The 26,414-nt window shown below is 45.3% G+C and overlaps 1 protein-coding gene and 1 long non-coding RNA gene across 28 annotated transcripts in view; one reads left to right on the top strand and one right to left on the bottom strand.

Moving 5' to 3' along the window:
* The window catches only part of LOC144334643 (uncharacterized), a 190,992-nt gene that overhangs the window by 137,967 nt on the left and 26,611 nt on the right, over positions 1-26,414 (bottom strand). The gene's annotated exons all lie outside the window — the stretch shown is intronic.
* UNC13B (unc-13 homolog B) overlaps positions 1-26,414 on the top strand; it is a 235,883-nt gene that overhangs the window by 200,484 nt on the left and 8,985 nt on the right. For 19 of the 27 annotated variants that reach the window (XM_077965804.1, XM_077965797.1, XM_077965793.1 and 16 more), the window contains 14 exons: positions 2,354-2,432; positions 5,170-5,244; positions 6,079-6,298; positions 7,596-7,823; positions 8,422-8,563; positions 10,595-10,764; positions 11,204-11,319; positions 11,683-11,846; positions 12,501-12,651; positions 14,383-14,451; positions 15,859-15,948; positions 16,299-16,427; positions 19,796-19,923; positions 20,573-20,658. In XM_077965804.1, coding sequence (XP_077821930.1) covers positions 2,354-2,432; positions 5,170-5,244; positions 6,079-6,298; positions 7,596-7,823; positions 8,422-8,563; positions 10,595-10,764; positions 11,204-11,319; positions 11,683-11,846; positions 12,501-12,651; positions 14,383-14,451; positions 15,859-15,948; positions 16,299-16,427; positions 19,796-19,923; positions 20,573-20,658 — 1,847 coding nt within the window. Of the gene's footprint in view, positions 1-2,353; positions 2,433-4,045; positions 4,052-5,169; positions 5,245-6,078; positions 6,299-7,595; positions 7,824-8,421; positions 8,564-10,594; positions 10,765-11,203; positions 11,320-11,682; positions 11,847-12,500; positions 12,652-14,382; positions 14,452-15,858; positions 15,949-16,298; positions 16,428-19,795; positions 19,924-20,572; positions 20,659-26,414 lie in introns of all 27 variants that reach the window. The other 8 variants (XM_077965801.1, XM_077965805.1, XM_015117503.3 and 5 more) reach the window with 3 other exon arrangements.

Here is a 26,414-nt window from a genome sequence, read left to right as displayed (position 1 = left end):
AATTTTCAGTAGTTGCTTCCTCTTGTGGCCAGGGAAGAAGAAAGATCAGGTAGATGGTCTACTACATTTTTACATGCTCCTTTCCCTTGCAATTTGTTGTCTTTAAAAAAAAAATTTTTTTTTAACTTTTGTTTTAGGATCAGGGGTACATGTGCAGGTTTGTTATATAGTTAAACTCGTGTTACAGGGATTTGTTGCACAGATTATTTAATCACCCAAGTACTATAACAATAGTTATTTTTTCTGCTCCTCTCCCTCTTCCTACCCTTCACCCTCAAGTAGGCCCATGTCTGTTGTCACCCTCTTTGTGTCCATGTGTTCTCATCATTTAGCTCCCACTTACAAGAAAGAGCATGCAGTGTTTGGTTTTCTGTTCCTGCATTAGTTTGCTGAGAATAGTGGCCTCCAACTCCAGCCATGTTCCTGCAAAGGACATGATCTTGTTCTTTTTTATGGCTGCATAGTATTCTGCGGTGTATATGTACTATATTTTCTTTATGCAGTCTGCCATTGATGGGCATTTAGCTTGATTCCATGTCTTTGCTATTGTGAATAATGCTGCAGTGAACATACTTATCCATCTGTCTTTATGGTAGAACACTATATTCCTTCCTTCCGGTATATACCCAATAATGGGATTGCTGAGTCGAATGGTGGTTCTGTTTTAGTTTTTTGAGGAATCGCCACACTGCTTTCCACAATGGTTGAATTAATTTACACTCCTACCAACAGTGCATAAGTGTTCTCTTTTCTCTGCAGTTTTGTCAGCATTTTTTTTTTTAGTTTGTCTTCTTTTAATCAAGAGTGAATCATTGAATGAGCTACTGCCTTCTTTTATTGAAAGATTGTTTATGTTAAAAAAAATTTCTTGATTAAGAGATACATATTGTAGTTTCTAGAATTAGCTACAAAGTTGTGGCACCAGTTGCTTCAATGATCTTTAGTTTTTTTTCCTTCTAATAATTGTAAATTACATACATGTCAATGGGACATATCCAGACTATTTTTAAATGTAGCCATGCAGTAGTTTTCTAAATAATTCCCTATTGTCTTTCTTCCTTTTGTTTCACCTTAGTCCTTAGAAGCTGTCCTAAGTATAGAACTTCCCTCGGTCTGGTAATCTCATTAAAAACAAAGCTCTCTGCCTATGTTCAGGGAGTTAGTTTATTAGAAATCAGCATATTGAATGGCCTGTTTCAACTTCTGGACTTGACCCAATTTGTGGTTCCATTCTTTGCCTAGATAGCTACAAGTACCTACTTTTTCTGTTGGAATATTTCTGTCTTTAGACCAGCCATGGTATACAGCCCAGCTACCCAACTTTCCCAATGTCTTTGCTCTCATTAAAACCGGGTATATGAGTTCTTTTCATTAAGGCCAGAGAGTTTTTTGTTGCTCATCCATCTCATTTTATAGAAGTATCACCAAGGCCTAAAGTGATGAAGGAATTTTGGGAGAAGACATAGTACATTAATAGAAGAACTGGAGTTAAAATCCAGGTTATCTCAGTGTAATTTCTTTTGGGTACATTTTCTGTTTTTATTGCATATTGTTATAAAAGAACAATAAAATTAATCAGTATAGAAAAGGTATAAAAGTTTTAGAAATATCCAGCTGCTGTAGCTGTAATTTTTCCCCAGGCTCTATTGATGTGTCCATAGGGCTAGGCCACACTCACAGAGTCCCTTTGCTGTTTCCTTCCTAAATGGTGTTTTTTTTTTTTTTTTTTCCCTTAAGTGGTCTGTTGGAAGTCTCCCATACCACCTCCCCTGCTTCCACTTGATTATGAGGGCTCCTTTCTCCACGGAGAAGGCTTTTCTTCAGGAGGCCTAGATAGACAGAACTGGTGACTCTTTTACTCTTGGTTGGAGATGGTGTCCTTCTATGTGCCATTATCTAGTAGTCTTACTCACCTAGACTCTTGCCGTAGAGCCACCCTGTGGGTTCTGTTCTAGCACAGGCTTGGCAAGACTTATCTTTGAGGAGCAGTGTCTTTGCCTTGAGTTTGGGGAGAAGCCCTCTTGAGTGCCAATTACTACCTTGCCTTATGGAGCACAAAAGTGCCTTCAGATAAACTGAAATGCCTTCAACTATCACTGTGGGATAAAAGAGGCTCAGTCCTCAGCTGAAACTGTAAGAGACACTGAGGGGTACTGTGAGAACAGATTCTATTGCTCACTCTTCCATGGCTTTATTTCCCTGACTTTCTGTCTTCCCTTCCGGTCTCAAAGGCACATGATAGAGGTCAGTTCATCTTCCTCTGGGGAGAGGGAGAGCAAGGTGAATGGAACACTGAACACCAGTTAACTCAAAGCAAGACTGAAGGTCCTGACATATTTCCTTCTCTCCTCAGGCCAGCCGGAGGGCTCTATGGCATTGACAGCATGCCAGATTTACGCAGAAAGAAGCCACTGCCACTTGTCAGTGATCTGGTGAGTGAAGACTTTTGTGCAGGCATAGGCAGTAGCCTTGGGGTATCCCCCATTGGGCCTTGACAAGCTGTCAGGATTGGAAGTCGTCCATTTAATGACTCAAATTGGTCTGATGATCAATCATTTAAAGCCTTCTGAGACTTAGCAATGGCTTCACAGGGACTGTGTTCTACCTCACTCCCTAGTCGGAGTCCTGAATTTATTAGCTCAAGCTCCTATCTGGAATATTTGTGGCTTGGGCTCTCAAAGTTAGGATTTTGTGTCTTCCTATAGGCATCTAGCTCTTACAGGTATCTCTACAGCCTTCTTTGATGACCTGTAATGGAAACTGCCTCCAGCCCTTGACCTAGATCATTGAGCTTGGTATGGGATGAGCATGACTAGAGCTTGATGCCTTCTTGGAAGTCAAGCAAAAGTTCTTCTCAAGACATAGGCTTTCGAGACTATCTCTGTAACCTAGTGTCAGGCGCTGAGAGGCAATGATAAAAATTTGTGGAATTGAATTGAAACAGGCTTAAGAGTTAAAGCTGATTCCAGGACCTCCTCCCATCCTCCCAGGATGACCAGAAGCCCCATTCTGGGTCATACCTTGTGAGGCACAAACAGCCCAAGGAATTTTCTGTAGCCTTGTGGGTAGTTGGGGGTGAAGTGAGGTCCAGGCTCTCTCAGAGCTCTAAAGCCAGAAATAGGGTGTAAGGGTTCGGTTAAACATGAACCCTTTTCCCTTATTACCATTTTCTGTTTCTGTTTTCTTTTTTGCTCTCTATTCTATCTATTGTTTTTCCTATCCACTCCTCTTCCCTCTTCCCCATTTCCTGCTCCACTAGTTTCTCCCTCCTTAGTTGACTGAAAGTATCATCTGCCATTTTCTCTTCGTCATTTTTCTTCCCTTCCATTATTTCTTACCATTTGTTCATCTTCTCCTTTCTCTCTCTTTCTCTCTTTCTCCTTCCTTCCTTCCTTCCTTCCTTCCTTCTTTCTTTCTTTCTGTCTTTCTGTCTTTCTGTCTTCCTTTCTTTTCTTTCTTTTCTTTCTTTCTTTCTTTTTCTTTCTTGAGACAGCATCCCACTGTGTTGCCCAGGCTGGCCTCAAACTCCCAGGCTCAAGTGATCCTCCCGCCTCAGCTTCCCAAAGTGCTGGGTTACAGGCATGAGCCACCATGCCTGACTCCTCCTTTCTAATGTACTTCTTCTACCAGCTCTTCATCTAGCTGGTTGAAGATAAATTCTGATGCCGTCTCTTCTTCAATACCATTTTCCTTTCCTTAATGTCTCTCATCTCCTCTTTTTTCTCTTCCTTTTCTTCCTACTTTTTTTCCTCATCCTTTCTCATTCTTTGCCCACAAGCAAGTATCCAGTTTATTTCTTGCTCTCCCTCTCTGTCTTTTGCCCTATCTTTGGCTTTATGGCATAATACTCCTTAGAGTAGGTACTCTAGGCTTTGGGTCCTAGCCAGTAGTCTGGATTGAAGACAGTTTTTAGTGGACAGAAGCAGAGTGGATTGGGAAATGCTTTGCACTATACAGAAGAACCTCTCAGTTGCCTCTGAAAGTTTTCATGCCTTTTCGGGTCTTTAATATCATGTTGTTCCTTTCTCTGCTGTCCTTTACACAGGCTATGGTGAGTGTCTCCAGAGCCCTTTCCCAACCTCTTTAAAAGTCTGCATCCCTGGCTGGGTGCAGTGGTTCATGCCTGTAATCCCAACACTTTGGGAGGCTGAGGTGGATGGATCATGAGGTCAGGAGTTCGAGACCAGCCTGACCAACATAGTGAAACCCTGTCTCTACTAAAAATACAAAAAAATTAGCTGGCAGTGGTGGCGGGTGCCTTTAATCTTAGCTACTCGTGAGGCTGAGGCAGGAGAATCGCTTGAACCTGGGAGGCGGAGGGTGCAATGAGCTGAGATCGCACCACTGTACTCCAGCCTGGGTGACAGTGCAAGACTCCGTCTCAAAACGAACAAAAAAAGTCCGCATCTCAAATCACTTGGGCCCTTCCCAGCTGTTCCTCCTGCTCAGGCTGATATTTTGACTTCTGTCTTCTCAGTGTCCTCTGCCTTTAGGAAACCATGTGCCTCTCCAGGGGCTGCCCCTAAAGCTTGGGCTTGGCAGATACATGGGGCCCCCTATGCAAGAGCGTGGCTAGCAAGGTAACCCAAGCTCTCAGACTTAACTCTCTGTCCTGCTTGATTTGACTGAGGCTTCAATGCCCCTTTCACTTGCCAAGTGCCCTACATGTAGACCTGCTGGCCTCTGCAGCCTCCCAGGGATTATATGGGCTTGGGGAGGTGCCAAGGTATAGAGGTTACCATGGAATCATTTTTCTCCATGATGGCTCTTGAATGTGACTTTGACAGAGTTGTGTGTCTCTGTTATTCTTAATTACCTTTTTTCTGCTATAGTTTTAAGCTTTTCATTTTCCTTTTCCTTCCCATAAACAAGGAGTTTCTGTGGGGTAGGACACTAAGAAGAGTGAGGGAAAAAGAAACTCTTTGGATGATAGATACCCTGAAGAAAGTGCTGTTCTAACATAGTTAGAGAAGCCCCCTGAGGGCCTTGGGTTTTGCATCTTAACCTGGGACACTTGTCACCTGTTAGGGCCGTTGCTGTGAGTGACAATAAAAATAGAAAGTACTGTAGTAAGCTATAGTCAAGTGACTTTGGTCACTGAAGCTCCCTTCCCAGGACTTTGCCAGCCCTTGGTGGTGGTCAGGGCTAACAGCAGATCTTCCCTCACAGTCACTGGTCCAGTCTCGGAAGGCAGGAATCACTTCTGCAATGGCTACACGCACTTCTCTTAAGGATGAAGAGCTGGTAAGTAACCCATGTGCTTTCATAAGTCCACTGGCCTCAGGACTGGTGATCATCTCTGTAGTCATAAAATTAATAACTGGGAATTCTGGGAATTCAAGAGTGCTGGGCACACATTGCTGATGAAAAAGACAGATAGCATCAGGTGTTAGTTTTCCACACTGGGTAAGGCTCTAAGCGAGTCTAGATCAGAGGGTAAGCCCAAGTCTCATGTTGAAGGGTGTCACCGCTGAACTCAGGGTTTTATGATGGACCAAGTACCTTCTGTTTTCTTAGAAAGTGTAAATGCTGGAACAAGGCTCAGATTCAGCATCAGGTCCAACCTGTGTTGGACAACCAGGAGCACACTATATTGTGGGCCTCATTCTGCTAGGCTGGGCTATGGGCTGGGCCAGGATAGAGCATCTTCTTCATTGCCAGAGGAGACATGAAATCAAGGTCCTGATTGTCCCACAGGGTCTCAGTTCTGGTATGTCCCTGCAGAATCTAAAAGTCATGGGGAACAGCCATGGTGGCCACAGGCTGATCACGCCTGTGATCCCAGCACTTTGGGAGACCGAGGCAGGTGGATCACTTGAGGTCAGGAGTTCGACGAGCCTGACCAACATGGTGAAACCCCATCTCTACTAAAAATACAAAAATTAGCCAGGCGTGGTAGCATGTGCATGTGATCCCAGCTACTCGGGGGCTGCAGCATGAGAATTGCTTGAACCTGGGAGGTGGAGGTTGCAGTGAGCTGAGATCGCAGCACTGCACTCCAGCCTGAGCAACAGAGCAAGACTCTGTCTCAAAGCAAACAAAAAACAAAAATCATGGGATGGGGTATGTATCTTTCAGAAATCCCACGTGTATAAGAAAACCCTGCAGGCCTTAATCTACCCCATTTCGTGCACCACTCCTCACAACTTTGAGGTCTGGACAGCCACTACCCCAACCTACTGCTATGAGTGTGAAGGCCTCCTCTGGGGCATTGCCCGTCAGGGCATGCGCTGCAGTGAATGTGGAGTCAAGTGCCATGAGAAGTGCCAGGACCTGCTCAATGCTGACTGCCTGCAGCGTAAGTGCCCTGTGGAGTGAGGGGCAGGGAGTGGGGCAGTAGGGGCTCTGGAGGGGCTCTCCAAAATAGTCTGTGGCAAAGAGCTGGGATGGCTGAACCAATCATTCCCCCAGTCCATCTGATTCTGAAACCCTATCCATTTCATTCTCCCAGTCCACCTGATTCTGAAACCCTATCCATTTCAGAGAAGGTAGGATTCTGAATCAAGGAGCCTTGCCTTTCCAAATAGCAGGTCTTACACTACCTTCTTAAGCACCTTTAGGAAAAATTCTTTGAGCTTTCTGTGGCCTTCTAATGTAGCTAGAATCTCTTCTAGGATTCAGTTGATCCCAGAGACTGAGCTTTGCAGTGTATACAGCACAGCGCCCTTATAGTCCAAATGACGAAAGCATCAGGATCTGAGACTAATGAGAGGAAAGAAATAGAGTTTTGTGGGGTTCCAGGCCCCACAGAGGAACCTCCCGAAGCCTGGAATCTAGGACTCAGGGAAGGCAGCATTCATTGCTTGTTTTTAGACAATAGTGCCAGAAATAAAAGTGTCAAATGAATCTGACAGACGTCCAAGAGGAGAGTATGCCAGACCCCCACAGCCTTGGCTAAATATATGACTTGTCCTGCCATGATGGAGTGGGGAGAATAGGAGCAGGAAAAGCAACAAGTTCTTGTCAGAGAAAATGGTAGGGGTCAAAGTTCATATCTCCTTGCTACCCTCCTGCTTTGCTTGCACTCACTGTGGCTGGACCCCAGGAAAAGCAGGGGTGAAAGAAGTGGAAACTATTTTCCTGCTCTCCAGACCTCCCAGGTATTACCGACAAGCCAGGCTGTAGCACTGAAAGCTTTAAGGATTGTGCTAGGAGAAGTTAAGGTCACCTCTAGACAGACCCACAAGTACTTCATTATCTCAAGGACAGCTATGACATATAAAAGGGGACCAGGGAGAGGCCTTGAGAAATTATTCATGGAAAATGTCCTTTGAAGAGCCTCAAATTGGTGCCAGTGGCATGGCTAAGTTAGACATGAAGAGACAGGTAGGACAGAGTCAGCAGAAGAGATGGGCTCTGAAAAGACTGCCTGAAGACAAATGCTAGTAATGACTTGGCCAAAACCCATCATGAAGAGGTGGCAAGTGCAGGTTCCAGAGGGCCTTTGCCTTAATTGCTAAGAAGTAGCAACCAGGCTGGCTGCATAGTTTCTCCGCTGCTCTGCAGCCTCTCCTGGGCCCCATTCCTCAGCTCAACCCTTGGTCTGGTAGGTGACCTGTTGCTTAATCCTAATTTCTGTTCCTGGCCACGTTCAGGGGCTGCAGAAAAGAGCTGTAAACATGGAGCTGAGGACCGGACCCAGAACATTATCATGGCCATGAAGGACCGCATGAAGATCCGAGAGCGAAATAAGCCAGAGATCTTTGAAGTTATACGGGACGTCTTCACAGTGAGCAAAGCTGCCCATGTGCAGCAGATGAAAACAGTGAAGCAGAGTGTACTGGATGGCACCTCCAAATGGTCGGCCAAGATCACCATTACTGGTGAGCAGGCCACAGTCTGAGGGGACAGGAAGGCCTGGGCTATGGGAAGGAGCCTGGGGAAGAAGCATCCTGAGCATGAGGGAGCAAGGGATTGGGAAGAAAGAAAAAGGAAATCACTGGGAAGGAAAGTCCTCATTATTCATCAGTCCTCCTTACCTAGACCCTGGTGCCGGAGAGGCAAGACTGCTATCTGCAAACAATATGAACCATAATACAAGGATTTGCTAACAACCTAACACTGTAGATTGGCTAACAGTTTGATATTACAAGAGGTGGGGGGAGGGGGAAGGGGAAAGTCAGGGGACCAGGGAGTAGTTAACCAGTGGTTTGCTAACTGGGTGGGGCTGAAGCATGTATATATCAGAGGGTATAAGGACCAGTGTAGAGACAAGTGGTCAGTTAGGGGTTGGGTAGGGAGATGGGATGCTTGGGCTTTAAAGGAAAGGCTCATGGCCCAGTAAGAAGAATAAATATGGAGGAATGGGATTATGGTATCTGTGCAAGGAGCATAGACTGCTTTAAGATGGAGAGCATATGAGTAGTGCTGTGGAGGGCTTCTGACCGACTCTGAAACCTCCTGTACATGCTTGGGTTGCAGTGGTGTGTGCCCAGGGCCTACAAGCCAAGGACAAAACAGGATCCAGTGACCCTTACGTGACTGTGCAAGTCGGCAAAACCAAGAAGCGTACCAAGACCATTTTTGGAAACTTGAATCCTGTTTGGGAGGAAAAGTTCCATTTGTAAGTCACAGAGAGCTTTGTCTTACCTGGGACTGTGTGTATTGGGGGAGCAGGATCACATCCTGCCATTCTGGGCTTGAACTTGAAGATTGGGCAAAGGCAGGGGAGAAAAATCCATTTCTCACATGCTTTGCTCAGCCATCAGCCATTCTTTCTCCGGTTTTCTTCTCATGACCTGTTGTGTCAGGGTTACTATGCCCATGCCCTGTCTTCACCAGGGCTATTAAAGGGGCCCTAGGGCACCCCATCCTGCTTTTTCTAGCAGTAGAAAGATTTTACTACTTTACTGCTCAGTGACAGAACCAGGGACTGACTGCCTTATTGTACCTCCTACCCTTGCCTAGGAAGGTACAGTAGGGTTAGGCTCTCGTAAGGAAGGCTGTTATACAGAGTGGGGAGGGAGTGTCCTTGTCCTAAAACTGGGTAATTCTGGCTTGAAAGTGGAAATCTGGGTCCTGAAGTTGCTGTTTCCCATAAAGGTAGTGTTTCTTCCTGCCTCAGCTTCTACCCTCACTGATTTTTTTATTATCTCACTTTCTTATAAACTATTTCTTATGACAGTAAAGGATGGTTATTGAAAAATGACAAACTAATATCTGGAGAATCAACATGCTTTGTCACTCCCCAATAAGGCCTAGGGTCCAGATTTTGGATTTGAATCAGCCAAGCAGCCTGGCTATGTAGAGGCCTCCTTCTGTTGGCTCCTCAGAAGATTCATGTAGAGAGGGATTAGGGCCAGCACGGTGGCTCACACTGTAATCCCAGCACTTTGGGAGGCCAAGGCAGGCAGATCACCTGAGGTCAGGAGTTCCAGACCAGACTAGCCAACGTGGCAAAACCCCATATCTACTAAAAATACAAAAATGAACTGGGCATGGTGGCAGGCACCTATAGTCCCAGCTTACTCGGGAGGCTGAGGGAAGAGAATCCCCTGAACCTGGGAGGTGGACGTTGCAGTGCACCAAGATCATGCCACTGCACTCCAGCCTGGTGACAGAGTGAGACTCCATCTCAAAAAAAAAAAAAAAAAAAGGATTAGGATATAGTAACATTAATCTCTAATCCAGAGATAATATTAATAGCTACTAGGAGAAGCACCTGTTTGAGAATCTGAATAGTTCCTGCTTGAATTCTTCTTATGACTAATTTAAAATCAACTAGCTCTTGGTCATTTTTGCCCACTTTTAGTAAACAGTTTTTTAAGCTCATTTTCTGTACAAGACACTATACATAAAATAGTGTATCTAAAAATGAATAGAACAATCCCTGGCTTCAAGAAGCTCATTGTTGATGTGTCTATTATCTTCCCACAGAGTGGTGGTTATACTGTAATATTTTAATGGAATGTGGAAAGATGTCATAAGAACATAGGGAAAGGAACAGCAAATTTTGCCAGTTACAACTTTTGGGTGAAACAACAGAACCCAGAAAGCAACAGTTGGAGAGGACAGCTTGAGAGAAGACCTGGGAAAACCCCTTTCTCCAAAGCAAACCTGATAGAGGAGATGACATTTCAATGGGATATGATAGGATAATATAGAAGCTCACCAAGCACATAGTTAGGCAGATGGGGGAGTTAGATAGAAAGCTAAACAGTTATAACTATATGGGCCTACCATGGACATGTGTAGCATCTTTACTGAGTTCATGTCTTAGGCTCTGAGGATGGAGCTAGCAGTTGCTTCCTGGAGCTCCGTGGCATATCTAGCTGTTTTCCTCTTGGTGTTGCTGATACAGCTAGCTGTATAGGAAGTCAGAATTGACCTGAATTACTCTTCCCTCCACCCCTTGCCCTTTGTTCTAGGACAATAAGAACTGTACAGTAGTAGATAGAGCCACCCAGGCCGAGGAATGAAGAGTCATTTGCTGGGATAGCCCAACTTTTTTGGAACTTTAGTACTGGTGTCCTCTGACTTCTCCACTTCCAGGCCCTCAAGTGCAGCTGTCAGAGCTTTTGGGAGGGAATAGGAAGTAACAGGATTTGGCGCTACTGGGTCTGCCCCTAACAGAGCCTGCCTAATTCTCTCACAGTGAGTGCCACAACTCCTCTGACCGCATTAAGGTGCGTGTGTGGGATGAGGATGATGACATCAAGTCAAGAGTAAAGCAACGCCTAAAGCGAGAGTCCGATGATTTCCTCGGCCAAACCATCATTGAGGTTCGGACCCTAAGTGGCGAGATGGACGTCTGGTACAACTTGGGTGAGGAAACTGGACCCAAGAAAGTTGCTTGGAAGGGAGAGCATGAAGGGGACCTAGGAATAGTCCTTCTACCAAAACCACCATTTGTCCCCAAAGCATATCTCTATACAGAGCCCGTCTTACCTGCAAAGAACTGACTATGGGGAGGAATGGGGGACAGAGGAGTGGCAGTGGCTGCAACTCACTCTGGCTGAACGTTCTCTGGGTTTCAGAAGGCCCTTTATTCTTCATACTAGTGCCTTTGTCGCCCCTCCACACTCCTGTTCTCCTACCCAGCTAGTTCAAGGGTTATTTGTGGAATATATGGTCACTGGAATGATTCACCCTATATGGTGAGTCCTTGGGTTGGCCCCTTCTTTTCCTTGGGTTAAGCCAGAATGGAACTATCTATGCTGTCTAGTTGCATTGGTGTCAATCTCCAGTCTTCTTTCCTTCCTAGAGAAGAGGACAGACAAATCAGCCGTCTCAGGGGCTATCCGACTACAAATCAGTGTGGAGATCAAGGGGGAGGAGAAAGTAGCCCCATACCACATGCAGTATACGTGTCTCCATGAGGTGAGCCAGCCCTTGGTAGGTGGGGGATCAGAAAGCAGTGCTGGGAGAGGCCTTTGGCCATAAGTAGGATTGCTAGGTGGTTGGAGATCCGAGGCCCGTTTTAAATTTTATCCTTGACTCACTCTGCTACCCTGGAGAGCCCAAGTGATTGAACCCAGACTACATTCTCTTCCACTAATGTCAGAACAGCCTACTGGGGCCATAGGAGGAACTGAGCAATGACTGGAAGGACAGAATTTCTGTGGAACCTTCCTTATTCACATTCTCCTGGGCTTTACCACCAAGTTTGTTTTTGTTTTTCATATGTATTTAACCCATTCCCTTTCTCTGCTCCATTCCCTTTCTCTGCTCTGTCTTCTGCAGAACCTTTTCCATTACCTCACAGACATTCAGGGCAGTGGAGGAGTCCGCATCCCTGAAGCTCGAGGAGACGATGCCTGGAAGGTGTACTTTGATGAGACAGCCCAAGAAATTGTGGATGAATTTGCCATGCGTTATGGCATTGAGTCCATATATCAGGCCATGACGTGAGTCTCTGCTGGGGCGCTGGGAAGTGGCTACTAATCACTGGGATGTCTAACTAAGGCACACTGACATGGTGGGCAGGTCCTTAGTGGGTTAGCATGCAGTGATTCCTTTCCTTTCCTCTCTGAGCTGGGTGGGATAGTTCTGTACCCCAAGGCAAGAAGGGTATACGTAGAAAGGGAATGTTTTGTCAGTAACTCACAGAAAAGGGAATGTTTTGTCAGTAACTGCCTCAGAGTTGAGGGAACTCTGCAGGGAAAAAGGCATGTGAGAGTATGCAAGGACAAATCTGCCTAGACATCACAGGCCTGAGCAGACAGGATATGTGTGCTCATGTACATGTGTTTGTGATAGCCGGTCTGGCCTAGACTGGCCTGGGGGTCAAAGAGGACACTAAACTGCAGGGAAAGCAGCTGTGTGTGGAGTCGATCAGGACTCTTTAAATGGGAATTCCAAATTGCTATGAGAAGCAGAGTAGCCTTTCTGTTAGTGATGCTGCCCCTAGAGCTGTGCACAGAAAGCAGCCCTAGGCAAGCAGAGGGCAGCAATTGCCCTGACTGTGCTTCACTTAGCCCATAAACTTTTAATGAGTTCCTGCTTGGCTTTTGCTGCAAGCCCTGAAGAGTCTTTGAGGCTGAGGGTGCTGTGTTTTTCAGGCACTTTGCATGTTTATCATCCAAGTACATGTGTCCTGGTGTGCCAGCAGTGATGAGCACCTTACTGGCCAACATCAATGCCTACTATGCCCACACAACTGCCTCTACCAATGTCTCTGCCTCTGATCGCTTCGCAGCCTCCAACTTTGGGGTAAGTATCATGTAAACACATATGTCTGCATTGGTTACCAATTAATAAAGTTTGATTTTCTTTTTCTTTTTTTTCGAGACAGAGTCTCGCTCTGTTGCCCAGGCTGGAGTGCAGTGGCGCGATCTTGGCTCACTGCAACCTCCACCTCCTGGGTTCAAGCAATTCTCCTGCCTCAGCCTCCTGAGTAGCTGGAATTACAGGCACATGCCACCACACCTGGCTAATTTTTTTTTTTTTTTTTTTTTTTTAAGCAGAGACGGTGTTTCACCATGTTTGGTCAGACTGATCTCGAACTTCTGACCTTGTGATGCACCCACCCTGGCCTCCCACAAGTGCTGGGATTACAGGCTTGAGCCACTGCACTCGGCCAAGTTTGATTTTTCTTGGCTGGTCCTGTAGAGTTGCTTGATGTGCTTAAAATTCAGGTAGCTACCATTTTGATAGACGAATCTTGTTTCCTTATGGGTATGCAGACTATACTAATAGCCTCTCCACAGACACAAAGAAGAGAAGGTGGTTGGGGGTGGTACCACCTGGGCTTGGCCAGAATCTCTCTGGGCCAACAACTTGGTTGAGTTACCATAGTCCATATTCTTCAGTCTTGCAGGTCCACAAATGGACTTTTAAAAATCTTGTTCAATCTGTCTGTGACGGATTCATATTACTTGAGTTTATATGAGACTGATGTCTAAGCAACGATGCCAGTGTGCACTTGAACCTGTCCCTTTTCTAGTGTCTGGACTGTTTTCCCTATCCAGGGTGTGCCCTTCCTGGGTTAAGGTACCTGAGAAGTTGAGTCATTACTCAAAATATCACCTGACATTAATTCAGTATAAACTAGATAAAATCATTCTGACCCAACACAAAAATGACCATTTTGGGATAAAGTTACTGGTATCACCCCAATTCACTGAGTCTGTGAGCCCTGATTTTTTGGTACTAATGAATTTTTTGTTGTTGATAAGAGTCTTTCTGTAGATGTGTAATGTATTAAGCCAGTCAAATATTTGTTCCATTTTGCCTCATCTCATTATGTATTGACTTAATCAATATCTACTCATATAATCAATATATGAGTTCTAGGAGTGGGATGCCAACATCCTGCAGGCATATGATTCCATGTTTAATTATATTTTTTCTATGAAAATCAGCTATTAAAATAGTATATGTTAGATATTTTAACATTTAAAAAGTATACACTATGGGAAGTGTGTGTGGAATGTGGTTTAAAGAGAGACCCCTTCAGGCCTGCCCTGTTATCTTTCAAATGCATCAGTTTCTCTCTCCCATCATCACTGCTAGGCTGTGGCTGTATAACTGTTATGTACTACCCCGAGATAAGTCAGGAGACCTCAGACTCAAGAGAGAATGTGTTTGGAGTTTCTTCTTATCTAACTGAGATAAGTTACAGTCCCAAAGGGATAGAGATGCACTGGTCGTGCCCTATTGACTCTTGGATAATCCAAGGAGCCTTTTCTCCTCCCAGGGACTTGGCTTTTTCCTTGCCAGTGTGAGATTTCCCAGATTGGGACAGAGCTGCAAAGAGATAGAACAGGGACTATCTATCTCATTACACTGTTTGTTGTTCTTCCCATGGGCAGGGATGTGTCTCCAGCCCAATGCCTCCCAACTCTTTCTACTCATCCAGAGGTGGTTCTGTTTCTGTTGTAGTTTAGGGGACTCAGACACAGGTTCTCTTTTTCTTCCCCATTATTTGTTTCTCACCCTCAGAAAGAGAGATTTGTAAAACTGCTGGACCAGCTACACAACTCACTGAGGATCGACCTCTCTACATACAGGGTGAGTGAAGACATGGCTGTGGGCAGGATAATAGATATCAAGCACAGTCCCAGAGAGACTGTAGGCCAATCTTGGCTGTAAAGATTGAGGCCAGGGAAAACTGGTCTGTGTCATCACATCCACGCAAATGGCCAATGCTACTGACACCTGTGGTTCTTTTAACTCCAGGGACCATGTGGTGTATAAATAGCAGCAGGTATGGTTACTTTTTATGGACAGTTGGCTTTCCAACCTCACTGTTAACACTCTACTAAACTCTCTGGTGACATTCTCATTAGGGAGTTTCCTGAGAATAATCTCTTCCAGGAGTACCCTTTTAAAAAATTAGATACCTAATTACATTTCTCTTTTGCATTTTTCCATACTCTCCTCGTTTCCAGGGGAGGTGTGAGAATCTGGCTAGGAGGAGAGAGAGTAGCTTGGCTTTTGCAAGTAATTTGTATCAGAGAGCATGTCCATTTGTAGTATAAAGGGAGGAAATAGGTGTAGTAGGAGGATGGGTACCTGGGACAGGACAGGATAAGGAAATGGGCAGTTTCTCATTTCCTCCTATGTTAGATCTTAGAATGGCTTCATTACTTGCTTTAAAGTGCTGTGAATTTTCAGAACAGGCAATATACGCACATTAAAAAGTAAGTATAAAAACAACCTTAAAGTTAAAAAGAAGTGAGGTTTTAATTGTCTGCTCGAGTGCCCTCCATTTGCACAAATAATGGACAACTGACTGTATGTCTTATATTTGGCATATAAGTAGCCATTTGAAGGTTTAAAAACTGACCATTAATGTGAAGACAGGCTCAGCATCTCCCTTCAGCTCTTCATAGCAGCTCCCTCCTAAGACTCATGTCAAAGTGAATGAAGTAAGGATGGCTGGAAATTCCTAAGGAACTCACTCCAAAAGCAGTTCTGCTCAGAGATCTGCCATCTGCTGGCTGCAGAACAGTAGAAGAGCTGGGGTCTACTGTACAAAAAGTACAGGTCCTGGACCTCAGTTTGGCCTGTAGTGTGGCTCCACTTATATTCCAGGATATACAGTTAGATTGTAACTTTTGAAGAAGTCACTGTTGGTGTGTAAGAATCTTCATCCAAGAAAAGCATGTGTGTAAGTGTGTGTGCGCCTGTGTGTTCCTTTGTACAAGTTCTTAAACATTGCATGGGAAGGAGGACTGGAGGGAGGGTGTGTTGCTTTCTAGGGTGGAGAGTATTAACCCCTGCTTTTGGCAAGAGCCTGTTTGCATCAATAGAAAAAAGAGAAGGAGACCTGTAACACTTCAGTGTTTTTGGCCAGCTCGACTAGAGAAAAACCCAGTAGGTAGCAATTAGGGAAGCTTTTGATATCATCACTTTTGGCAGGGAAGGTTTTCATAGTCCTCTGTTCCTTTCTTACATTTGCTTGATTTGCAACAGAATAATTTCCCTGCTGGGAGTCCTGAACGGCTTCAGGACTTAAAATCCACAGTGGATTTGCTGACCAGCATTACTTTCTTCAGAATGAAGGTAAGAAATGGACTGGGTTTGGGTGGTTCTGGGCTGGAGACCTGGCTACAGGAACATGAAAAATAAGAATCACTGGGCAGAGTCTGAAGCCACAGGATTCATCACCTCTAAGCTTACATTTCTGTGTACCTGTTCCCTGGGTTACTTCTGAGAGAGCACAAGGACTATAAATCCATGAGGATGGGCTGGAAGTTTTCCCTGTCAGCTATCCTGGCAATTTCATCACAGGGAAAGGTCTAGGGACCCAGAGAGGGATGAAAGAATCTAGAGTAGGTTTGGGGTAGTGCTAGGAGAATATCCCACCCAGGTGAGCAGGACCTTGGGCCCATATTTCTTCTTTTAATTGGCAGGTACAAGAACTGCAAAGCCCTCCAAGAGCCAGCCAGGTGGTAAAGGATTGTGTGAAGGCCTGTTTGAACTCCACATATGAATATATCTTCAACAACTGCCACGACTTATACAGCCACCAGTACCAGCTGGTAAGAGGTTCGGGATCAGGTGGGGCCAGCTATCAGTGGCTCTCTAGAGCCTCAGCTTTCCTTCACAATGGTGGTGGAAAGGCGCTCAGGACAAAGTACTTGATGTTCTTAACGGTAAGTGAATTGTGGAGTATGAACCATGTGGACCATGAGATATGTGGATGGAAAGAGACCCCTGGGCAATGGCAACAATAATGATGTTGAAGAAAGTAAACCTAAATTCATGGGGTTCAGGGGTTGAGTAGGTGAATTCTCAGTCCATCCCAGAGTCTTTTTTCTCCCTCAAGTTTAACTTTATTCTGACTCTTGCAGACTCTTGTAAGTTCTGGGCTTCCTTCCTCTGGAATCTGAAGTGGTGTCTGAGCTGCTGACTCCTGGAAGGTTTACTTTTCCCTCTGATTACTTCTCTCTGAAATGTGTGGTTCTTCTGGGCCGTATTCATCCACTGGCTATCAAGGCTGACCCTATCCTTCTGTGAGGCTGAACTACTTCACTTGTTTTAGCCTGGCACCCTAAGTCAGTACCTGGTGACTTAGTGCGTTTTCTCAGATCCTTCTAATAGTATCCCCGATCCATGCTCCCAACTTATTTCAAAGCCAGAACTTCTAGCTCCAATTACTCATTACAGTTCCAGTTTTAGGAGTTTCTTGCTGACCATACATTTGCAGAGTGGATTCCCTTCAGTACAACAAATATATATTGAATGTTTGTTCTAGGCCACGTCTGAGGAGAGCACAGTGCTCCTTCCGTAAGTTTGCAGTCTCATAAACATATATATAACTCTAATCAAAGGAGTCTGGTTGAAGGGCCTTGAAAAAGGGATAAAATTAAAGGAATCCCAAGGAGAAAGAGTCTTTTCCCATTCTTGATCAGATACCGGAAAAAGCTACATAAAATAAGGAACATTTGAGATAGACCTTAAAAGGCAGTGGGATTTGGACAACCAATGATGGCAGGACAACCTAAATGTCTTGGACACTTATCTTTAGGTAAATCCAATTTGTAAAGCTTCCTAGGAGCACCCTCATAAAGACTAAGATCTTGTTCCTACTGCCTCTTCTCATTCCCAAGTGTACTTTCTGTGCCAGCCATGTATTTAAGCCTTCTTCCTTTTAAGGTTTATAAAGCCTTCTATTGGTTCTGAAGTCCATGGGAGGTTTTCCTGAGGACTTTGTTTTACTTGACACATTCTGTCATCCGTGTATGAAGTCTCTCTGGTCAAGGCAAGACACTGTTCTCAGGTTTGGTCTTTCAACTATGCAGAGGTCTGGTTGAATATTTGGTCTCTATTCCCCAGCATGAGAATGAACTAGACTTTGAAAGAGAGTTCATAAACTATTCAGGGATACTCTTTAGCCTTTGTGTTTTGGTATCTGCTTTTTACTTTCTTTCAATTTCATTTTTTCCTTATTCCATATTTACACTGGCATAAACTCTTCATGTCTTTTAAAATTTCTGTCTGTTGACCTTCAGTCATTGGTTTATTCGTCCATCCATTCACTTAACAGAGCATTAGAGGCAAAGTTGAGTAAGAGGCATTTCAGTCTTTGGGGATCTCATTGTTTAGTGGAGGTCAGAGCAAATTACTACATTTATTTTTTGTTGTTGTTATTTTGTTGTTACTATGTTTTACTGTAGTTGTAGTTTTCTGATACATCTACACCAAAGGTTCAGCGAGCGTGCTCTGGGAGCCCATAACAGGGATGTCAGGAAAACCTCTCAGAAGAGGCAAAGTTCAATCTGAATTTTGAGGAAGGAGTAGGAATTAACTAAAGAAAGGGGCTGGAGGGAAGGGGCATACCACGGAGAGCAAATAGAATGCTTAGAGGCACAGAATTATGTATAAGCGTGTTAATTTAAAGAAATATAAGCAGGGCAGGCGCAGTGGCTCACACCTGTAATTCTAGAACTTTGGGAAGCCGGGGCGGGTGGATCACTTGAGGTCAGGAGTTTGAAAGTAGCCTGGCCAATATGGTGAAACCCCATCTCTACTAAAAATACAAAAATTAGCCAGGCATGGTGGTGGGCGCTTAGAATCCCAGCTACTTGGGAAGCTGAGACAGGAGAATTGCTTGAACCCAGGAGGCAGAGGTTGCAGTGAGCCGAGATCATGCCGCTGCACTCCAGCCTGGGCGACAGAGTGAGACTCCATCTCAAAAACACAAAATAAAAATAAAAGAAGTATGGCAATTTAGGGTACTTACAGCATCAGGCTGTGGGATTCAGCTATCTGGGATCAAATCTTAGTTCTGCTCTTTACAACTGCATGACTCCGCACAAGTCATATAACCTTGCTGCCCTTCTCTCTCCTCATCTGTCCATAAACTAAGGAATTTAAACTGTATTGAATGCCGTTGAAGGGCTTTAAGCAGAGGAGTAACACGCTGAGATTTTCTTTGTAGAAAGATCACTGATAGCTGCAAGGAGGAGGGATTGGATTGAAGATCAAAGACCAGTTCAGAAATCCTTGAATGATAAGCGCCTGAGCCAGGACAATGACAGAAAAATAAAAGGAAGAGATGTATTTAAGTGATATTAAAGATTCTGTCCTGGTTTCTAGTAACTTCTTGATAATGCAGGCTTATTAAGGACTGTGGAAGCTTTCCAGTGGCATGTGACATCCCACATAAACACGATATGTGTTCCAGGCTTCCTGTGGTGACTCCTACCTCACTTTTCTGGGCTGTGACTATAGAGTGATTTTTTATTCTGTATTTCAGGTAAAGCTTTCAGGCTTGCCTCTTCCCAAGTAAGGCCCTTTCTTATCCAGCTAGGCAAATAGCTTCCTAAATGCAGTTCTTCCCCCTAATAACTTCAGGGGGTCAAGGGAAGTCCTACTCCACTGAAAGGCTGAAATGCACCCTAGATCTGTTCAGTAGCTCCTGCAGAAGTTGAAAGAGCTCAGAACTGAGATGTGTATGTGTGTGGTCGTGGCGTGGTGTCAGTAGAGGAACACCACCAGAAGAGGAGGGCTACCTGCCTGTAGGGGCCGCATAGAACTAGACCTATTAGTGAGGCTGGAAGGACTGTTTCCTTTAGCCAGGGAGTTACTCTGCCCGTAGCAACTGAGAGAAGGAAGGAGGATGGGCATCTTTATATCTCTTGGACTGACCAAGTTTATCAGAGCAGTGCCCTGGGACTGAGGACAGAACTTCTCAGCGACAGGCTCCCTGTGTTCTGGGATCTCACAATAGTCATTCTTACAGAACAGGGATAGTCTTGTGGAAGACAGGCTCTAGGAGAGGAAAGGTCCTTGATTCTAGAGGAAGAGGTATAGGGAGGGGAAGAGAAAGAGGATCATTGGAGACACCCTTTACATTCTACTCTGACTCTCTCTCCCTCTCTCTCACTGTGTCCTCTGGATCAAGAAGCAGGAGCTACCTCCAGAGGAACAAGGGCCCAGCATTCGGAACCTGGATTTCTGGCCCAAGCTCATCACACTTATCGTGTCAATCATAGAGGAAGATAAGAATTCCTACACACCTGTTCTGAACCAGTGAGTATCACCCTCTTTGGCCCTGTCTGTTGGTGATTGGTCTGTCCATCTGTCTAACAACCTCTTTCTTTCCTGTCTCTGTATGTTTGCAGTGCCACCTCTTCTTCCTGTCCGTCCATCTGTCCCTCTGTCCCTTGTATCTGTCTGGGTAACTGTTTCTGGAGACAGGTGTGGAAACATAATGGGGGTCCCTGCCCAGACTGAGCCAGCCTCCCTGGAGTGAGAGGCTTCTGGGACTGTGGCTGCCATAGGAGCCCCAGGGGATCCAGAGACCATGTGTGTATGTGTCTGTCCACTGTGAATGAAGTGGGCCTTCTTATAGCCCACCCCTCCCTTGCCCTTTCTCCCCCATCTTATTTAGCCTGCGCCTGCTTTCCAGCCACTGCCTGGAGAGTCTCTGCCTCCCAATTGCCTGCCTTCTGGGCATCTTCTGCCCCCAGGCCCATCTTGCCTATGGGGATCCCTTCTGCCCCCACGTGTCCTCCCACTGGCCCCTGGGCCCCTTTTCTCCAGATTGGACCTAGCCCTGTACTCTAAGCTTCTCCTTTCTCCAATATGACTTCCAAGAACTAGGCACTTTCGCCTTGAAATGAATCAAATCAAATGACTCTTGCCTTATTCTCTGACTGTGGTTTCTTCTGTCATCCAGGTTTCCTCAGGAGTTGAATGTGGGAAAAGTCAGCGCAGAAGTGATGTGGCATCTGTTTGCCCAAGACATGAAATATGCATTGGAGGGTAAGGATCTGTCCAAATCGGTGGGCTGCCAGGCTCCTAGCCCAAGCTCCTCGTTCACTGTCCCTTTCCTCTTCCGGACAACTACAACAACTTGTAGTTGTTTGGTGAGTGGTATAGTGAGAAACTAAAGGAATTTTAGGCCTGGTGGGAGGTACGCCCCAGGAGACCTTGGTAGGCAAAGTTGCAGCCAAAGCAAATATGAAAATGGCTGTGTGGCTGTAGGTTCCTCCTTCCAGCTTTGGAGCAACTGCCTGTTCAAGATCTTCCCAGCCCAGAGATGAACTTCTCCCATGGTGGGTGTTCTGAGGTTATCCACTTCCTGGAGAATGGTCTTGTGAAACTTCAGTTTTAAATAATCAGAACCTTAAATATACAGATAGATATAATTGTTTTCTTATGTTGGGGACTCTCTGGCCTGGCTTTTCTTGAAAGCTGCTCTGGTTTAGTATGACAATGCCAGGAAGATACTTCTTCCCTCACTTCTCCTATAGAGCAGGGCCAAAGGCAAATTATTATTCATCTTACTCATTCAGCTTGTTCTTTTATTCATTTCCTACCTTGGTCCACAAAGATATCATTCCATACCTGTATCAGACCTTCCCATCTGTACCCATCTGTACTCACCTATTCAGCAGCCTTTCCTGCCTATTTAGGTGTGGTAGTCTGTCTCCTCATTCTGTGAAAGCCCATCTAGGAGGAGGAGCCATCTGGGCAGGGACAAAGCAGAGTCCGGATCTGTTATTTGGGTGGGATGGCAGGGCAGATGGGCCACCCTCAGACTCTTGAATGTGTGAGGTTTAGAATCAGTGAGTCTTGAGATTGAAAGAAATCTTGAAGATCTGTGTTACATTTGAGCCAGCTACAGACTACACGCGTACATTCTGTAATACAAGCCCAGAGCAGGGCTGCCTGCTGTCAGGCCAGGGAGGAGGTCACTTGTCTCTCCCTCCAGATGCCACTTAGTGAGCCTGATGGGGAGTACAGTCTCAGTTCTTGAAGAACTCTGGCTCCAGTGGGTTTGGGGGAAAAGAGAAAATACTTGTGAAAAGTGAATCAACTCCACAAGAGAAGTAGTGTAAGGTGGGGCAGAGGTTTTCAAACAGAAGTATCTTAGGAGCTAAGTTGAGGGAAAACCCCTTAGGGTGATGTCAGCTCAGCCAGCTCTGCTTTTATCATTCTTACATGGAATTCTAGGTGAGACTTCTTTTGAAAGGAGAGTTCTGCTAATGTTTAAAACACAGAAGTATTGAAAACTTCTACTTTAAGAGAAAGAATTAATGTTGGCCTGATTTCAAACATCAATTTCACTGCCTATGTAGCAGTGTGAATTTGGTCCAAACGACTTAATTTTTATGAGCTCCCATTTTCTCATCCGTAAAATGGGAGTGATGATAACATCTATTTCTTTGATGAAATACTGAGATGTATTTAGCATACTGTCTGGCACTTACTCAGCACTGACTAAATCTTAGTTCTTAAGAACAATAAGAAACCATTGCAGGCTCATGAGCAGAGATGCAATGTGAACCCAGTAGTATTTTAATAAGACCTACCTCAGTGGGAGATGAGGGCAGCTAGAACAGGGAGAGACTAGAATCAGAGAACACAGATAATGACGAGCTGTTGTAATAATTTAGGGATGGAGGGCGCTGGGATTAGAGAAGAGAAGTGGAGAGAGGAAAATGGGCTTTGATAGACATTGGAAGGAAGCCAGAACAGGACTTTGTGATGGTCAGAATATGGAGGGCAAGAGAAGGGGAGGAGTTTGGGGGCCTGGATGATAGGAGAGTGGCATTGACTCCGACTATAAAAGGAAAGTTGAAAATGCTGTTCTTCACCAAATATTTTGTAAGTCAACATTATTAAGGTATAATTTATAGACGATACAGTAAGACCACTTTAAGAATACAATTTAATGAGTTTTGACAAATAAGCCCAACTGTGTAACAACTCTCCCAATTAAAATATGAAACAAAAGTTCCTTCTTGCCACTTTAAATCCCCACTCCATTCACCAAATGTTTATTGAATATTTTCTCTGTGCCAGGCACTGTGCTGGTTATTGGAACCCAATGAGATGAACGAGGCATAGTACCATCCCTTAAGAAGCTCACAAAGCAGTCTAGAAAACAGTCATATAAATTGGCAGTTACAACACAGAGTTATGGCTGGGCACGGTGGCTCACACCTGTAATCCCAGCACTTTGGGAGGCTGAGGCGGGCGGATCACGAGGTCAGGAGTTCGAGACCAGTCTGGCCAACATAGTGAAACCCTGTCTCTACTAAAAATACACAAAAAATTAGCCAGGTGTGGTGGTGTGTGCCTGTAATCCCAGCTACTCAGGAGGCTGAGGCAGGAGAATCGTGTGAACCTGGGAGGCAGAGGTTGCAGTGAGCCAAGATCATGCCACTGCACTCCAACCTGGGTAACAGAATGAGACTCCGTCTCAAAAAAAAAAAACAACAAACAAAAAAACCCACAAAGTTATAATGCCACAAGAGGAGTAAGTATAGGGTGCTGAGAGCACACAGGAGAACCATGTAACCCAGACTCTGAGGACCTGGGAAGGCTTCCTGGGGGAGGCGATGTACAAGCTGAAACCTGAAGGGTAATAAGACTTAGCTGTGAGGGTGGTAGTGACAAGATAGGGAGACACAGAACATTTCATGCAGAGGCTACAGCATATCCAAGACCTGGGGTCTAAAGAGAGCTGGCATGCTTGGAGAACTGGAAGCAGCAGTTCAGTGTGACTAGCACTTCAGAGGGTAGGGGAAGAGATAAGTAAGACCTGAAGGTGGAGAGGTGTGACAGAGTCAGATTGTGAAGGAGGTTGTAAGCCATGTCTAGGCTTTTGGACTCGCTCGCTCTCTCTCTTTTTTTTTTTTTTTTTTTTTGAGCCTTGCTGTGTTGCCCAGGCTGGAGTGCAGTGGGCTGATCTTGGCTCACTGCAACCTCCGCCTCCTGGATTTAAGCGATTCTCTTGCCTCAGCCACCTGAGTAGCTGGGATTACAAGCGTGCACCACCACACACAGCTAATTTTTGTATTTTTAGTAGAGACAGGGTTTCACCATGTTGGCCAGTCTGGTCTTGAACCCCTAGCTTCAAGTGATCTGCCTCGCTCAGCCTCTCAAAGTGCTGGGATTACAGGTGTGAGCCACCGCACCCAGCTGACTTTTGGACTCTATCTTGAGGTAGTTGGGAGCCACTGACATATGTTAAGCAAGGGATTGATGTGATCAGATTATTATGTAGAAAGGCCACTCGCTCTGTCTACAGTGTGGAGAATGGATTGGGAGGCAGATGACCAGTCTGGAGGCTATTGTAGTAATCCAGGTTAGAGATGGTGGTAATGAGACATAGGCAGGTAATAGTGTGGCTAGAAGGAATGGATAGATTCCAGAGACATTTGGAGGTGAAATCAGGAGCTGGTGATTTAACTGGGTATGAATAAAGAGGTAGAAGGAAGATTTGAGGATAAAACTCAGCATTGAACAAGAGGATACGATTAGTTGGTGTACTCTGTTCCACTTCAGCTGGAGATTTTAAGATGGTGAGAGATGGGGGCAAGTTAAATCCAGGCATGATGAAATGTTCCATCCGAAGCTTATATGGGCTAGGTGCAGTGGCTTACACCTGTAATCCCAGCACTTTGCGGGGCTGAGGTGAGTGGATCACCTGAGTTCAGGAGTTCATGACCAGCCTGGCCAACATGGTGGAACCCCAACTCTACTAAAACTACAAAAATTAGCCAGGTGTGCTGGCACAAGTCTGTAATCCCAGCTACTCAGGAGCCTGAGGCAGGAGAATTGCTTGAACCCAGGAGGCAGAGGTTGCAGTGAGCAGAGAGAGCACCACTGCACTCCACCCTGGGCGACAGAGCGAGACTCCATCTCAAAAAAAATAAGAAGTGTATATAGACACTACCAGAACCGAAGAGAGATTAGGGGGAGATACCAGCAAACTGGGTAGTTGAAATCTTGAGGTTGGACGAGCTCTCCAGGAGGAAAGGAGGGAGTTAGGTGGAAGTCAGGGGCAGGAGGTTATGGATTGGCCCTTCTGACAGACTACCCCACCTCAAACAACTTTACTGGAGCATGACTCCATGGGACTTGTTAGAATAGTTTAAAGTGTGGCCGGTGTTTCAGAACTTGTCAGTTAGTTTTTACACCAGAGAAGTTAATACAGAAATTAGGGATAGGGGCCAGAGTGCAGATAATGAATTGACAGAGAAAGTGAAAATTATATGTAAAAGCGGTAACTTGAAAGTCCCTAAAAGAAAGAGTTAGGGAGTTACGGAGTGATGGGCAGCCCTGCTTGAAAAGGAAGGAGGAGGGCCCTCCTGATGTTTCTAGGTTCTTAGACTGGTTTAAGAACAGCAGGGGAGGGGGATGGAGGAGAGGGTCTCTCTGATGTCCCTGATTTTTTTACTCTCTTTGTTGCTTATTGGTGTCTCTGCTCTGTCACAAGCAACCACTGTCATTCGTATACGAAAAGTCCTCTTTCTGGGTGGTAAGAACTTTTAGTGTCCTTTTGCCCCTAGTCTTATACCTTTTCCCTCTTCTCCTGCTCACTGCTTCATAGAAGAGACTGCAAATGCAACTTTAGGTTGAGACAGTACTGCCTGCAGTGCCAGGGAATGAAATTCCTGGGACTTGAAGCCCTTTGAGGCTTAATCCCAGGCTTCCATTTCCTCCTTCGGTGTCTGCTGCACTAGTTCACAAGGGCCAGCTGCCGCAGCCTGAATGTTCCACCTTAACTTGGAGGAGCATCGCCCATGGCAACTCAAAGTTGAGCAACAAAGTCCCCAAGGACAGTGGCCTTCTCTTCTCTGCTGCTTAGTCCTGCTCCCACATCTGACTGCAGGTGGCTTTTACCATTATGTTGATGTGTCAGCATACAATTGATTTTTATTATTTAAATTAGTGCTTCAACTATAAAGGGGATAGATGAAGAGAACCTATGGGTGTGGCCAGTGCTCCAGACTCTGAGCAAATTGTGAGTTATCTTTGTCCTAGATTTTCCAGAAGGCTCTGGAGATTCAGCAAGATGACTTTTCAAGTTCATAATAAGTGCCCCATTTTCTGCAGCATGATACGTCCTTTCATCTGGCTGTGTTTCCATAGTTTCCAAACTGACTATTCATATTTGCATACTTCCCTGAGAATTCATTTTTTCAGTGTCTCAGCTCTGCCCTAGAGCCCTTCAGTTTGCCTCAAGATTCCATTACACCATGGCTGCCCAACTGCTCTGTCAACTTGGCCCAGTTTGATTTTCCTTGTCTCTGTAGTTGTCATTGACCCATTCATGCCATGTACACCTGCTCATCTCTGCCTTTAAGCCTGTCTGAAGGATGACTCAACTACCATGATCAGAAAGGCCCTGGTAAACCATTGCCCTCTACAGTCATGGGCAGTCTCCCTACTAATCAGCATCAGCACTCATGGCCCTTTCTCATCCTCTTCACCAGAGGCCAGATGCTAGAGCAAGAAGACCACTTCCAAATGCTAGAACAAAAAGACTGCAGGCTTTATCTGGGAGTCTGGCTTAGTCTTTCTAGAGGAAGATTTGGGCCAAGCTTGTGGAGAGTTGCTCAGCAGAACACTGGTGGGGAGAGATGGCTGTGAGAAGGAGGTTTGGAGTCACCCTTGTCTTAGGACATCTGATGGAGTTGCCTGACCAGATCTGCTGCCTTGGGAAGGCTCAGGAACCATGGACTCTACTGCTGGGACCTGACCCAACCTTTCTCCCTACCACT

This window comes from Macaca mulatta, chromosome 15 (genome assembly GCF_049350105.2).
Source record: "Macaca mulatta isolate MMU2019108-1 chromosome 15, T2T-MMU8v2.0, whole genome shotgun sequence".
NCBI lineage: Eukaryota > Metazoa > Chordata > Mammalia > Primates > Cercopithecidae > Macaca > Macaca mulatta.
Note: the sequence above shows the minus strand (reverse complement) of the source record. Positions and strands in the feature narration are given on the sequence as shown.